At 39.6% G+C, this 16,501-nt stretch overlaps 1 protein-coding gene across 1 annotated transcript in view; it reads left to right on the top strand.

Annotated features, from left to right (window-relative positions):
* Positions 1-13,717: 13,717 nt before the first annotated feature.
* Positions 13,718-16,501, top strand: part of LOC308218245 (carbonic anhydrase 3-like) — a gene marked incomplete at both ends in the record, with an annotated part of 14,260 nt that continues 11,476 nt past the window's right edge. The window contains 2 exons of the mRNA XM_080639723.1: positions 13,718-13,763; positions 14,754-14,951. Of these exons, the coding sequence (XP_080495849.1) occupies positions 13,718-13,763; positions 14,754-14,951 (244 nt within the window). The remainder of the gene's footprint in view (positions 13,764-14,753; positions 14,952-16,501) is intronic.

The following is a 16,501-nucleotide window of genomic DNA, read 5'->3' as shown; positions in this document are numbered from 1 at the left end:
ACATATGCTTGTACTACAAGAGTGGACAGGCACTCTTTTTACCTGTTGGAGTTTAGTTTAATATCTTATCCTGGATACTGCGTCTCAAAAATATGAGACATCAGAACAGTATCACTTGTTGTCTCTTTTCAGGTACAAAAAAAAGAGTGTTTGTTTTTTGCCTGAACACAAATATTCTCTTACATCTTCCCCAAATTCATACATTCATGTCTGATCATGAATACCACTCACTTGTACATGAATTTCTGTTTCTTGCAAGAAGCACATGGATTAGTTAGTTGAAGTGTTGCATTATTTTGAAATTTCCTGGTTAATACATACTTCTAAGCACACAAAATAAACTTGTTAAAGTGAAATGATATCTTATTTGTTCACAAAATCAAATGAGTGTGCTTTGCTTTATTTGCATGGTTTCTCTACTGTCTTTGAAAGGCAGAATAGGCAGAAGTTTATCAACTACTGACATAGTAGTTTTGGTTTCAGCAGGAAACACATGCTTTGTACGTTGGCACAAAGCAATACAGTCTGAAATTTATATTCTCTCATGCATTTGCTCTGGATCCATTCTGTCTTCAAATTATAACCACACAAAAAACCATCAACCTCATTGTAAATATGCTTTACACTTCCTAACTTGAAGAATAAAGCCTACACGGTTTTGTTCCATTGCCTTTCTCTCTTTGATGAATAGTGTAGCTCAGTATTGATTACCTTAGTAACAAACTAAGAATATGTCATGTCGACTCTAATCCTGCTGCTTCATCTATCTTGGAGAGACAGAAAGCCTGTAAATTTTGTGTTACTTAAAACACAGAAACAGGCTTGAATACAAATGGAGACTTTGTGATATTGCTAGAAAAATAAACACCAACAGTGTGAAAGCTTTAGCTTTTTATATTTAGACTAGGCAGCTTAATACTTAAAAGGATGTGTAGAATCCACTTAATCCTGTAAACAACAAATGCCAGATTTACTTATCAATTAATCATGAATCCAACAGGAGATTATGTGTGATACAATTGTAGTTTGGATTTCAGTGAAGAAGCATGCTTGTCCTTGAAATGAATCTAGCATTGATTATTGCAGGTTGCATCCATTCTAATTAAAAGAGGAGCAGATAAAACTGCATCTCCAAAGCTTTTAATTTTAAAAAGGCAAGCATTCAGTATTTGTGTGAATGATAAATAAACAAATAAATAATAAATAACAAAATTAACTGAAAAGTCAAAGGAGCTGTCTCTGCTTCAGAAAAATTAAAAGATTGGCATAATAAATTGCAACTCGTCTGTTAAGAACTCTGTTTAACAAGATCTCTCTGGAGATGGCCTCCTGCCTTTCCAGGAAAATCCGACAGGATGGAAATGATGATGCTATCAGGTATGCAGAAGAAGTGGCTGCACCACTGAACCATACCTGGACTTAGCACAAGCAGGAGCAGTTACACAGAATGTTATCTGTACACCTGGGAAATCTAGAGTCTCACTACTGTGCCACTAATTCTCCAAGCCCAAGGTTTACCTTAACTCATGCTTTTGCACTTCTATCACGCCATCTGTAGGCAGAACATGCAGTAAGTGTTAGGAAAAAATAAGCCTTTGGTGAATTTGAGTTGCACACTGTCACACTCCTACTGTTACTAATATCTTGAAGAAGATCTGTCAGGAAACTGCCGAAGAACTCAAAACGCCTTCCTGGAGTTAAACCAACTTCCTCACTGGGCTAGATCAGGGAGACCATAGGCCAGTTCTCTCAGGCCAGTAGAGTGGCAACAATAAAGTTTTAGTAGGTTAAGGGTTTTTTTTTTCCCGTTCCTCCCAGTATTTTTTTTTTCCCTGACATTCCCACTATTAATCCTACCTTTATCCCATAGACAAACATAGTGCAAACAAGTGAATGTCCAGTGCTTCTTGATGGCCTTTTAATATTCATTTCCCATAGCCCACACGGTGGAGCCAGTTCCTCAACGTTCACGTTTCTGTCACTACTTGCAGCTACCTGGAGGCCTGAGCTGCCACACAGAGGATTCCTCTAGCCTGCAGGAGTAACTAAATAAGCATTGAAACAAATCTAGTTTATCCAAGTTACTCTTAAGCTATGAGATCCTGTGTTTAAATAAACGTGGATAGTAGCGGACTAGTATCCATCTCCATCTAAAAAGCTTTTGTATTTTGCCTGCATGTTTACTCATGCAAAGTCTGTGTATATAAGTGCTTTTGCTTCTATAGGTTGAAAAAAGTCCAGCTAATTCCATTCTTAAAGTTCTAAAGAATCCTTTCACACAGTAGGAACTAAAGATGAAAATTCCCCAGTGATACACACCAAACTGGTTGCTGATTTGAGCAATCATGAGACCAGGACTGCAGGACATGTTGCCCTGAATACTAGCAATAGCCTGTCTGACTAGCTTTTTCAATCTACATATTCCTTTTGTCTCTGCACATGATGTCTCAATCATCCTTCGCGGCTATAATAATTTCTCCACTGAATTAAAAACCGAAGGCATTTCTATTAAAGTTCACTTCTTTCAGAGAACATTGATTCATTTTTTTTTTTCTTAACACTGCAGGCTGCCAACCATTAAAGCCTAATTTAAGAGCTCCCACAGTGTTGTGCATTGTCTGTGTAATAAATCTCTCTTGGAGAAAGAGTATAATCAAGGAATAATAATTTTTCTTGTCAGGCATGACTGAGCAGCGGATGGCATCAGTGTCTGCAACATACCTAAATTTATAGCTAAACAAATGTTACTGACCCTTGAATAAACAGATGAAAGTTGATTCATTGCCCAACAGTGTGTAAGACCTATAATTGAAACACTGATTTCATTGTCTTTTTTGGGAAAGGTAGGGGATGCAAGTTTAGAAACAATACTTTCCATGCCTAATGTCTCAGAGCACTTTGCTGTAACTTCCACCACCAAAAAAGTCTGCAAAAGGCATGGAGTCAGCTCAATCCAAATAAAAGTTGAGGATATGAAACATGTCTTCTGCTTTTAAAGTAGCAATTGTGCTAGGACTTACTATGGTACAGTATTAATTAACAACAAAAATAATTATGTTCTTATACTAATGTCCATCTTCAGACTACTTCAATGCCACTGTAAGTCCCATAAAACAGTTTAAACATTCCCAACCAGAATTCCTGTATGTGCTTCCCACAGCCTTAAAAACCAAAAATCAAAATCATAATATTTGCTGTGTATACAGGTATCTATCTCCTCCTCCCTTAGAGCTGATGGGGAGTGAAGGTCTAACACAGAGAATCTTGCCTGCCCAGCTTCTTGAAGGACTCTCAATTGTGACCTCTTATCCAGGGATATGAACTGAGTTACACTGAGTTGTGCTTTCTGTTATTTTATATTCCATTCAGTCTGAACTTTTAATGGCTAATATTTCCTAGTACAAAATCGTGTCAGTTACATTTAATAGAATTTAGCACTGCCAGTAAATAAGCCATTTTTGGAAACCTGAAAAAATCTGCTGCTCCTGCTACTTTGCTGAGCTCGTCTGTCCTCTTTACTCTCTGTTATCTATGCAGGAAGCACAGTATTCACTTGTCACAGGATCTGACTGAAGGGTTAGACATTTTTAAATAGGTTTCTGGTATTCGTTTGCTCTGTAATTATATGCTGAACAAAAAGAAGCAATACCTTAGAGCTCTCTATTTTATTTTAATTTTTCTTGTTGCATTGAAATGTCTTTCATGAAGTCCCATGATTCAGAAAAGATTTCCCTGGAACAGCTTCACAGAAGCATCTACGTAACGCTATGCCTAGAACCATATAACTTCAAGTTAAACAGTGATCCATTTCTTAATACTTGCATTTGTATCTTCATATTGCAGGATTATAAAGTCCAGTTCATAACACACCTGTTCAAGTGAGTAGCCTCTTCACTTGGCAATATTTACTGTGACTGAACTGTTGAATAAAAGATCCTCTAGAACTTGCCTGGACAAATATAATGAACTTAAGTGCACATAGTTCCATGTCAGCAAGAGAGCTCAAGAACACTTTTTCATGCAGGAAAAAGGAGTAGATGAATTATGTTTATGCATGCATAGAGAAAACTTCATGACTGATAAATAAGCATCATAGCAATGCATGCTTATAACTGTTCAGAAAACAAACTGTTGAACATCTCCTTGCCTCACCTTCTGACTCACTGTCTAGTCTGTCTGATGCACAAAAAATGCCAAGCTTTGCTAGTTGGAAATGGTGGAGAGAATATGTGAGGACATTCACTTAATCTTAAACTAGAATGCAGAAAGCTTTCCCATCTACTCCTTGTTGCTGGGAATCTCTGTATAATCAATCTATCCTGTTAGTATTTGTTGGAATTTATGATCTGATTCTATTTTTTCAATCACTATATGGACACTTAGTTAAAGCATACAAATAACTTTTGTTATTTACACTTTCTCCATTTGGAGTATGCTCTGGGTTGCATGCGGGGAAGGAAATGGCATGGGCTTCACCATAACACAAGCTAAATCCAACTCCATCTACATAATTACACTGGCCACAGCCCAGAAACTCTTCTCACTTCTTTTTCCCCAAATAATCTATGGCTTAGTGTTATGTATCCCGCATCAGGTCTTGCTGTGGACATGGTTCCTCCACATGCTTCTCTATCTCTATGTACATAAGATCGACAGAGTATTTTGCCAGTCTGTTTCAATGACTATCTATCTTACTGCTTACCTTGTGCCAGAGTTGTCTCTAGCAGCAGGCTCTGTTCTAAAGTTTGCTTTCATGTTTAATTTTTTTTTCTTTAGTTTTTGGTAGGATTTTGGGGAGCCTTTCCATCATCAGTCTTCCTTCTGTGACTCTTCTTGCTTACCTATGTCTGGTCTAGAAAAGCATGCTTCTTTTTGCACAGGAGATGGTTACTGCAGGATGCAAGACTCCACTGATGTAGCCAATGTGGACTTGTTGGATTTTTGAACAACAGGCTGACAAAGAGTTGCCAAACTTGGAGTAATTTGGGAGCTCCTTGCACTACGCAGCAGTCTGGTTGACCCATCTCATGAACACCAGGTAGACTTCTGCAGATGAGATCTTTGCACAGGAATACATGTTCCTGGTTTAACTTGCATTACCATCACCACTACTGTAGTGATACAAGCTGTTATTCTGAAACTAGTGTGGTCCTCTTCCCATCCAGTAGTATACTTGGCTTAGCATATTTTGATTGTTCAGCCTAGCCTGCTGTACATTCAATGAAGGAAATCTGTTGGCTTTGACAATTAAATATTGGTGATGTGTGTGTGTGCATGCATACAGAAGCAAATATTTTCCAGGGCTTTGAAAGGAAGGTAGCAGGCAAAACAATGCAGTTGACAGAAATGGCTGGATGGCATCCAGAAAGTATCCAAATGAGCTCACAATTATGTGTTGTAGCTGCACTGCATTGCAAAGTGAGTTGATGGGAACATATGCTGAAATACAGCATTTTACCCAGCGCTGCAGCCAAGAGTGCCAACACATTTTTAACATTCACCTAAATGTGTTTACTTGGGTTTTTTTTCCTAGTTCATCCACATAAAAACGTCTTTACCTGAGAATGTGTCAAAATTACTAACAAAATTTGCATTGTTTCTTGCTTTAATATAATTGTGGCTCATGTGGACTTTTAAATAACATTAAGTGGTGGAGCAGAATATGCCATAGCAGCTCTGGGATTTTGTAAATGAGTAGAAATAAAAACGAATCCCGGCAGAAAGATATTTTATAGAGCTAGCTACTCTTAGTAAGTATCAGATTCTGCCCTTCAACAACAGAAACTGTGTGAAAAATAGGGATTGTGACATAATAGCAACATATTTAACTCAGTATGTTGTTCTTTTTATTTTGGCAGACAAAGATCTGGCTGTTGACAGGTTTCCATTCATGCCTACCATGTTTTCCATAGCCTGGCAGAAATTTCAGTGAAGTGGAAGGCATATGACAAACTGGCTTCTTGGCTGTGGCATGTCACACCAACTATGGCATACTCAATGAAAAGAACCATGTGAATGTATTTTGCACACTGCCAGGCATGCTTTGTGCAATCAGCTGCAAAGCAGTATGGTGCTTTCTGCAGCTTTTTTTTCATTATATTATTTTCCACAAATTTCTAATTAAAATAGAAGGCATGTACTATTTGCACTATGCACAAACCAATCATTCCAAAACTGTTCTGTAACATGGTGCAATCATGCTTCAGCCAGGCACTGAGGTGAAACAGAATTAAAGCAGCCGTATCCTAGGCTGCTCTGCTGACTGAACAAATCCAGCACACTCAGCTTCTCTGTGCCTGTCATATGCTCCAGCCCACTAACTTTATACTGGCTCTCCACTGCACTCACACTTATTCAGTGTCTTTCTTACACTAGCAGGCTCAAAATTGAACAGAAGGACCCATTGCACAAATGTTGAAGACAGGGAAATTATCACTTCCATCAACCTGCTGGCAATGCTTCTGTTAACGCAGCTTGGTGTGCACCACTGCAAGGGCACACCACGTGTTGTTCACCAGAATCTCCCTGTCCTTTCTTGCAAAGCTGCCTGTGGCCGGTCAGCCCCAGCATGTCCTTGTGCAGAGAGGTGGTACCAGGCTCTGTGCTGCCTTTGTTGAACTGCAGGAAGCTCCTGCCAGCCCTCTTCTCAGCCTGTCTGGTCTCCTCCGGATAGCAGCCCATGATTTCAGGCTTGAACTTGCTGAGGGTGTATTTTCAAGTGCCACTGTTCAGGTCATTAAAGTTTTGCCAGTAAATAAAACAAATGAAACTTCACTCCAGCACAGTAATGGATACTCTACTAGGTCAAATCTTTTCCAGAGTATCTGAATATGTAGCTACTTTAAATTCTTTTAAATTAGCATAATCTCTTTGACTTGCCTCTTTCTTTTTGACCATAGACGTACGAACTTTCAAGGATGGGGACTCCATGTGTAGAGGAGGACTGTACCAATATATTACTGCTTTTACTGGACATGTTTATTGATCTTCCCAATGGCTTTTTTATGTTCTCCACTCACAGACATTTAAACTGCCTTCCTTTTCTCCTTTTTGTTTCATGGACTCCTGGCAACAAGCCTATCCTCTATCATGCAAATAATTCTTGTGCCACAAATCTTTTCCCATCTTTTTCTTCACTGCTGCCCCTTTCTATTCAGTCCCCTTTCTCTTTTCTGCTTGCCCCAGGAATTTATATCAGTTTCTGTTATCCTTTTCCCATACTCAGCTCCCATTCTCCTTGCAGCAAAGGGTTCCATTATGTCCCTTGCCCAGCCTATTCTCTCCGTCACACAACAGAGGCTTCATATCCCTGTTTTTCCCTTTATTTCCCTCTTCTTTTTTTCCTGCTCAGCCAATAAATCACTCAGTGATTTATCAGTAAATATACCTAATTGGGAAGATGAATAGGGAAAACACATTTATAGTTGGGCAGTGCACTATTAACTGCTGTGACCAGCTGGCTGTTTACTTGATCTGCAGAAAACTCCAGAGGTATTTAAGCTGCTAGAGTGTTATAGTGCTACCCATTCCATAGTTATCGCATTACTTCGAAGCAGACAGACAGAGAAATGTCATCAAGATGATGTCGTAATGCTTAGCCAACTGGCTTGTGTGATGCTGATCCAACACATTTCTCAAATATGCTGCAGTTCTGAGGATGGATCTTTCTAGGCTAGTTTTAGGCAAGCTTATATGTATAAAGTAGCAGGTATTAAAGGCCTCCCTTTTTCCAGCACATTTTCCTCAGATTTTTATTCTATTGCATATGTGCATTTTTCAGACTTACTGAATAATATGCCTGCTATACAAATACCTGAGGCACTGTAGCTGACCAGCAGTTCACTAAGAGGGCTTTCCAAGCACCTAATAATACAGGGATTTCATCCTCTCTGGATGCTTTTCATGTATAGATACAAGACTAAAATGACATTTTCTGACTACATCCTTTTGAAAAGCAGTGCTTCATTCACTCCCTTAAAAGATTATTATCATTGTTTGCAGCATTTTTTTCAACTATATTTGAAGATAAAATTTTAAATCCTTATGGTATAATTTTTCTCTACATTTTTTCATCAATACACCACTATGCTGAGTCACAATAATGAAATGACAAATGGAAAATATTGTCTACTTAATATTTATTAAGCCAATTACTTTTCTGAGTGTGACCATCTGATTTTCAAATTTTGGGAGGGTTATAGTCAATAAAGGTCTAACAATAAAGTATTTATGTATCTTCCTTTCAGTGTAAAATTATAGATAACTTAGGTAAATTTCTTTGCAAGTAGCTGACAGCTATTCTGATGAAGTATGATTTCATTGCTCTCTTTTGGTGATCCACAAAATACCCACAGGACCTTCAGCTCTCAAAATTCTCTCTGCTGAAGCTGTTTGGTGTACTTGCCACCAAACTTCACATCATTTAAAGGCTCTGGATGCAGTCGCTGAAGACTGTGTGAAATACCTGCCATAGTCTCATTACTTTCCCACAGATGTCTTATCTGTTTCTTCTGCTCTGTATTCCATTCTGTACATACTGTATTAAAAATTATTTTGGGGGTGAAACAGATGTAAACAGATGTAGTTCTGAAAAGAAAGCATGCAAGGAACAAGAATCTTTGGATGAGAATCCTGTAATAACCTAATGCAGCAGGAGCTGATTCTTCCTAGGCTTAATAACAGGAATTATAAAAGTACCACAGAAAAAGCTTAACTCTTTTGTTATGAAAGAAGCAGGCCGGCAATTACATTACATTCTATGGTTATACATTAAAGTCTTTTCAATCTTCTATAATTTGACCCTCTGTGTGGCTGAGTAGTGCCATAGCTTCATAGCTTCTTTCTCATGTTCTCAGCAAAATGTCAATATGGGAAATTTATGTAGTTAGAGATGAAAGCATCTTAGTTGCTGAGACTTCTGTAAAATGTGAATAACTTGGAAGAATTAATGTACCTTTATATTTATAATGAAAGCAAAATTTATACATTCTGATTTGATGAGTTTGGAAAAACATACGTCTAAATCCAGGAATGAAGACACAGTTATGCTAAGAGAAATATAGTAATTCTTAGCTTGATATTTTGAATATAATTAGCCCTTTATTAAAATATTTTTGTGCACACCCTGTACCTAAATTCAGAATAAGCTTCAACTCATTTCTTCACTCCTCCTGTCAAAGCCTTAGCTTTAATGGTGATTAGTATTATGTGGAAAAAGATCCAGCTGAAGTGTGAAGTCCAAGCATGTGTTTGAGAAGTAAATATAACTGCCCAACCTAAATCTCTTGGCCAACTACTTGCCTTTGTCTCTTTGAACAGGAATTACTCTTGCACTTGTTCAAAATGAAACCACACACTCTTGGGTTAACAATCTTTTGTCCTGTGTATCTGTAAGGAAAAGTGAATAATCATAAGGAGTGGAAACAATATGTTGAGGTGATAGTTTGGTAATCAGTCATGGATCTTGCACTAATTCCTGGTATCCTGAGCAAAGCCTAAATAAAAGGCATTTGGAAGGAGTTGCTATGTCAGTATTACTAGCAATAGCAACCTCCTCCACTCTCTGGAAGTGAGTTATGAAACATGAGCAAACACAACCTCTTATCTATTTCTGGAAGTCATTTTTGTATCTTTGCCCCCACCACCATCAGTAGCATGAAGGCTTTGGCTGATGGATCCTCACAATTGCAGATCTACCCTCCCACTGTGTTTCTCAGAGTTTTTAGTTTACTGACACAGAAGATGCTTTTGTTGAGCACTTCTCCATGACATGTAAGGAATGTGGATTCATGCTATGCTTTCTGTCTGGGGACTTTGCCTCTCACTAGCTATACTGTAAAATTATTTAAGTTCTGATATATTTCAATCCTTCTAAAAAGGCAGGTAAAGGGCAGGATCTGGACCCTAATTCTAAAAGTGCTGAGGTTGGCCTTACTTCTAAACCATTTAATGGAGTATTTAAAGGCATATGAACCATAAATATCTTCTGTTAAACACACGCTACAGTGAATATGGTCAGAGGAAAAGTGAGATCTGGGCATTTTAGACTGGGGAAGTAGGACTGCTGCTTAAGTTTATAAAGAGTTTGGGTTTCTCTTCCCAGTTTTCCTTATGTGTGTTTGTATCCTAAGATTGAAAGTTTTATCATATCAGTTAATAACCAAGGATTAAGAATATATGGCTTGTATAAGCTTTAGAAAATTATCCTGGTAAACTTAATCACCTGTTTAATATGAGGTCAAATTCTTACTATTCTAACATGACATGAGGTCAAATTCTTACTATTCCAAGCCTCAGTGCCAGAGCACACATGAGCAGATTGCTCCAGTTCTGAACAGGAACTTACCTTTCAGCGGATATGCCATCTGGGTAACAGTTACAGTAACACCAGAATGGCTATCTAACTAGAAAGTTTATAGGATTCCTTGTGTTGAATTTGCCTGTTTATTTTTTTTAGTGGATAGATGTTGCCTGGTAATTTTTAATCTCACTTCCTGACTGCTTTTCATCTCTAAACTTGATCTTAAGATTTATTTTAGATTAGAGACCAAGTCCATCATATATTTTGTAAATCTAACTTTACTATTATCTAAAGCAGCTGTACATTTATTAATCACAATACACAGATGGGACTGAAATAGATTTCCATAGCTCATCAAGAAATCAGGACATCAAAACTTGATTTTGTGCATGGAATCCTATTTCTGTCTCATTATTCTGCTTCATAATTATGAGCTACTATCAGTGCTCCTGACTGCCTACCTGCTTCCGATGTGTCTCTCAGGCCTCTGAAGAAGGCCTTATTAAATGTTTGTACAATATCTAGCATGATAGGTCCTCTGACTGCTACTGTTATATAAAGAGCAAATACCAACAATAATTCTTCATGGTAATACAACCTATAAATGTATGTGTGGAGGAGAAACATTTTCAAAAAAAAGGAGGAGCCTCGCTGGGATCCAAAGGAATTCTCTTTTGTTGTCAAATTAAAAAGAATCCTCTTTAAAACTTAAAAAATAAAGTTAGTCTCTTTCTCTCAATCTTTCTCTCTTTCTTTGATTTGGGGAGTTTTAATGATTCTGTGATATATTAATAAAATCTTTAAAAAAGCAAATAACATTCTGGAAGAAGCTTATGTAGATCAACCCCTGTTTAAAGCAGTTAATTCCAAAGATTAGATTTGATCAGATTAAATCTCCCAGGGCTTTGTGTTCTTGCCATCCATCTCTTTCTTACTGGGCAAGGAAGTTCTTTTGGTGGGTGTAAGGCACTTATTCAAAAATGGGGATACTGGGGAAGCTCTGTATGTGGAAGGTAAGACCAACTGATCAACTTCAATGAATCAATGAATGGAGGAGGCCCTAGAACTATGTTTTCCCTGACTTAACATTAATTTGGCTTTCAGGAGAAAATTAAAGCTTTATATATATATATATATAGATATATATCTATATATATATCTATATATATATATATCTTCATCATCATCGTGGCTTGACTTCATGAACGAAGATTTGGGAAGGGCTTTACCCATGCTTACTACAAGCATGCTGATGACTGAAAAGCCAATGTGGGATAGGCAAATCTGATTGCAAAAAGCACAGCGAAAGGTCTCCTTGGGTGGTATAGGTGGGGCGCGATTCTTTCTCTCCTTGAGACTAGTTCTGCGTGCGTTCTCAAAGGAGACAACGGTGTTATGTAAGGTGTGTTTCCAAGTCTCCCGATTGGAGGCCAAGGTGGACCACTGATGGTAGTCAATATAGCCAAGGCTGAGTTATTGTTTCAGGGAGTCCTTATATCTCTTCTTTGGGGCACTTCTCTTGCGGCAACCAGTGGTGAGTTCACTGTAAAACACAATCTTAGGGAGGCAGTGATCCTTCATCCTAGAGACGTGCCCTGCCCAGCGCAGCTGCGATTTCAGCAATATGGCCTCAATGCTGGTGACCCCTGCCTGTTCAAGGACAGTAACATTTGACACATAGTCAGTCATATAAATAAACTCAGAAACTGGAAAAGTGAAGAGAGCTGGGTTCCATCTGAGCAAATGTATGACTGGGCTGCTACAGGGAGACTATGGTCATGTTTGCAGTACAGCTCTGTCTGTAAGTGGTGAGTGTACTGAGTCACTGGGAGATGATTTGGATTTGGAAATTTGTCTGTGGGTCATGGCAGTAAGAAGACGGTGGGAAATGGAAGTGAAAACTGAGGAAGAAGTGGGAAATAGTATGTGATCTGTAGGGCATAAATATATAGCTCCTGTGTACCTTATTCATGTCTCCACTTTCGGCATTGCAAAGTTACTGGAGTTACTAGAATACCTTGGGTGGTCCCAAATCTTCATCTGTTATCTTGTCTCAAACTGTTCATGGCACATGTATATATAGTTGATCCTTGGCTAACATTGCTCTTTAACTTCAGTAACTCTTGTAATTTCTTGGTGTTTACCTCTCTGATGGTGTGTATATACAGACAGCTGTCACTTCCCCTTATACCATTCATTCACTAAGCCTTTAGTCTCCTCTCATAAAAGAAGCTCTTTAGTTCCCTTGTCTCCCCTGCACCTGTTGCAACTCATCCTAATTCAGCTTTATGAGGACAACAGACCTGTTGCAAAGGAGGTCGTGCCAGGGTCCATCCAGACCCAGTGACATGCCCCCAGTCCGTGAGCAGTTCCTGCTGTTTTGACATGGTTTAGCAGTGCACTTGGCAGTCCTGGGGTAATGGCTGGACTTGATCCTAAAGGTCTTTTCCAACCTAGTTGATTCTATGATTCTATGCTTAATTTGATAATGCATATTTTATCTGGAGGTGGCAGGAACTGGGTCTTCAGCTAGTTTAACCATTTCCAGTTTCCAAGAGTCCTCACAGTGGGAAGCAGCACCTTTTTAAAGGCCAGGGGCAATTAATGCTACCCATTTTTTGCAGAGAAGCTTTTCAGGAAGGCAGTAGGAGACAGCACAGTGGGGAGCAGTGCTGGAACCCAAGCGTATATGTGGAAATTCCATAGGGAAGGGTTGGAACCTTGCATACAGGAGCTGTTGGATTGGTCCCCTCACCCCCAGCTGCACATAGAGTGTGAAACTCATCACCAGTGGGTCTCCTGTGGACGGACCCAGGCTTTCCAGACCTGATGCTTACGGCAAACAGGCTTTCTGCAAACAATCATAAAAAGCACAGCCAGACCTGTAAATATAATTTCAGAATTAGAAAGCTTGCTGGTGTATGTGTGTTCTTGTCTGTGTGTGTACACAGATACGTATCTCGTTTGAATTTAATATTGTACCTATTTCTGGACATTAGTGCTTTTCCACACTCGATGTTCTTGGCGTCGGGGCAGGCTTCTTTCCCCTCACCCACTGTGCCGGGCTGGCTCCTTTACAGGCAGCCCCGGCACAAGCACGACCAGGTTTTCATACCGGATCCCCCGCGCAGGGATCCTCCCACAGCGGGAGACCCTCGACCCCCGTACCCAGCGGCAGCTCTAAGAAGAATCACCCGGCGACGCCGGGCGCTTCAGCACAGCAGCTGCGGGCGGGCAGTGTGAGGCGGCGCGGCTCTGCCCGCCCCCGCCGGCCGGGGCAATGCGGTCCCTCCCGGGTAAGGACATGGAGTTGGCGGGAGTCTATAAAAAGCCGCCGTGAGAGGAGGCCGCCGTGCTGCCACAGCCGCCGGGAGAGGCTGAGGCGCGGCGCCGGAGCGCGGCAGCGACACCGACACCATGATTAACCCCAACTACTACCCGTGGGGCTACGACAGCGACAACGGTGAGTGAGACCGCGGCCCGGCTCCGCTCTGCTGCGGGCTGGCGAGCACAGCCATCCACGAACGGGGGGACTGTGGGCACCAGTCGGGCCTGGGTCGTCGCTCGCAGGTGTGGAAGAGGAGAAGCAGGTGGAAGGAGAGGCGGTGCAGAGAGGTCTCTTAAGTTAAATAAAGTCAGTTTTCCTACTGTTAATGTAATTTAACATTTGACAGAGCTTTAAACTCCAGCTTTAGGTTAGCCTTGTTGCAGGAGGAGTAGTGCTTGCCCACAGCGCAGGCGCCATCCTTCCTGCCTGCAGAGGCTGTAAACCCGACCTCAGTCAGGCTTCTTCTACATTAAGTTCTTACTAGAACTGTGATGATAATTAAATCCATTTTGCACATTTCTGGCTTCTTCAGGTATCAGTGGCCTTTTCTCTTTCCAGATGATTGCGTGGTGCCACATTGGAATCATACCGTCATAGAGACATGAAATGGTTTAGGTCGAAAGAAATCGAAGATCATAAATTTCCAATGCCCCTGCCATGGGCAGAGACACATTCCACAAAACCATGTTGCTCAAAGCCCCATCCAGCCTTGCCTTGAACACTTCTATGGATAAAGCATCCACAACTTCTCTGGGCAATCATTTGGGTATATCCCATCATATGTCTAGCTACTGGTAGACTTAGAGCATACTTCTCTAGTTTCCTTCCTTGCTGTATTGTCAGTCTCCTGATAAGTCTTGCGGTTGCTATGAAGGTTTAGGTTCAGTTGAATGACTTGCAGTATCCAGTATTTCAACTAGAATAATCTAATTGCTATACTAATTATACAGTGAAACTCTTCACATGGCATGACTAACAACCAGACTATTAGTAACCTATTTATTAGTACATTTAATTGATGTTCTGTAGCTAAGTAAAGCCAAGCTTGCATTTAATCGTAACATGAGTGTAATTCATACCTAGCTGGAAAAGGTTGTCTTGATGTTTCTCTGGCCTTCTTTCTAGGACCAGATCAGTGGCACAAAAATTACCCGATTGCCAAAGGACGCCATCAGTCACCTATTGAAATCAATAACAAAGAAGTGCATTATGATCCCTCCCTGCTACCATGGTTTGCTAGTTATGATCCTGGTGCAGCGAAGACCATCCTCAACAATGGGAAAACCTGCAGAGTTGTATTTGATGATTCATTCGATAGATCAGGTTAGTTTTGTTTTCATCTCAAGCTTCCATTATATATTAGTGACTATTTCTGAAGCTGGTTGGAGAGCAGAGTGTGCTCTGAATGCTGATGGCTGTCAGAAGGTCTCTGTGTATCACGCATGTGTGAAGTGCAGGCTTCTGTGATGCCAGTGCTGGAAAACTGGTGGGAAAAGCCTGGGACCAATTTTAAAGGATATAGATGAAATCCTAGGGAATGGAGAGAGCTGCAAAGAAGCTTGGTGAAGGGTGAATTAAGGTGTAAGGTGGATTTCTGAACTTCCAAAAGTCATTGCAGTTGTCTTACTTTCCAGGAGCAAGGAGTCCAGGTACTATCTAAGGGCCAAATTCCATTTAAGCTATTTGAGATGCCCAGCAGAACACCTTTAACTGTGTATCTGGCTGAAATTACAGTATTTGTAAACTGTACCCATGTAATTCCTGATAAATGAAGTAATGAACCATATGTTGCTACAAAGTCATGGTATTTAATCGGTTAAAACTCTCTTTGGTATTCATGAGATTTTGTCTTAATAAATTTTTTTGGGCTGAAAATATCCAGTGTTTCAGATTTATTGTCCAAAATCTTATATCCACTTGTAGTTATGACAACAATGTGCTGCATATATAATGCATATCTTTTAAGGGTTACTGGGGTGTATATTTTAAAGAGATACTTCTGTTTAACAGGTGCTAGAAATACTTAGTTTATGTTGGCAGAATCACCTACGTTTCATGTTAATACTATTGGCTATATTTCAAAGGAAAAAGCATTACTGAAAAAAGCATGAAATTGCATTACTACTGTGATAAAAAGGAAAAATCAAATGCATACCTCACTCTTTAATTCTTGTACCAAGGTCAACAGAGTTCTGTTGTTATTTCTAGTACCTGGGATGGTAAACAAAAGGAAAAAAAAAATGTCAATTTCAGGAAAATATTCAAAGTCTGTCTTATATAGTGTGCAGATTTATTTCTTAACTGCATTAAAAGCTTCAATTTCTATTACAATATAACTAGGATTGATGCTATAATTACTAGGAATTTTACTCATAGTTTGGTCTTAAATATATATATGCATGGATTTAATTTAATGGATTTTTAATTACTGAGGTGGGTTTCGTGAAGATAGAGGATCGACATGTATGTAAGCTGGACTAGTTAATACACTATCAAAACTCAAAAATGACTGTGCAGTGAAGACTTTTTGAGCAAAGTGGGAATCTTTAATGTTGTTTGAATAAAAATACTAATGTCAGATAACATGATGCATCAGTAAGGAGGTGTACATGGCTACATGGATAATGTCTATGACCACTACTTACCTTTTTTTACCATAGAATCATAGAGTAGTTAGGGTTGGAAAGGACCTGAAGATCATTTAGTTCCAACCCGTCTGCCACCTCTTGTATTTGTTTGGAACAGCATCAGATAGATCAATGGTTTCATCTTCTGCATAAATGTCAAAGTAATTCTTGTTAGAATTACTCAGATTTTGCATAGGAGGGAGTATCCAAGCTCTACAATCTGCAGCATGGATCCAACACTGGCCA

This window comes from Psittacula echo (assembly GCF_963264785.1).
Source record: "Psittacula echo genome assembly, contig: SUPER_2_unloc_1, whole genome shotgun sequence".
NCBI lineage: Eukaryota > Metazoa > Chordata > Aves > Psittaciformes > Psittacidae > Psittacula > Psittacula echo.
This window is presented reverse-complemented; position numbering and strand designations above follow the sequence as displayed.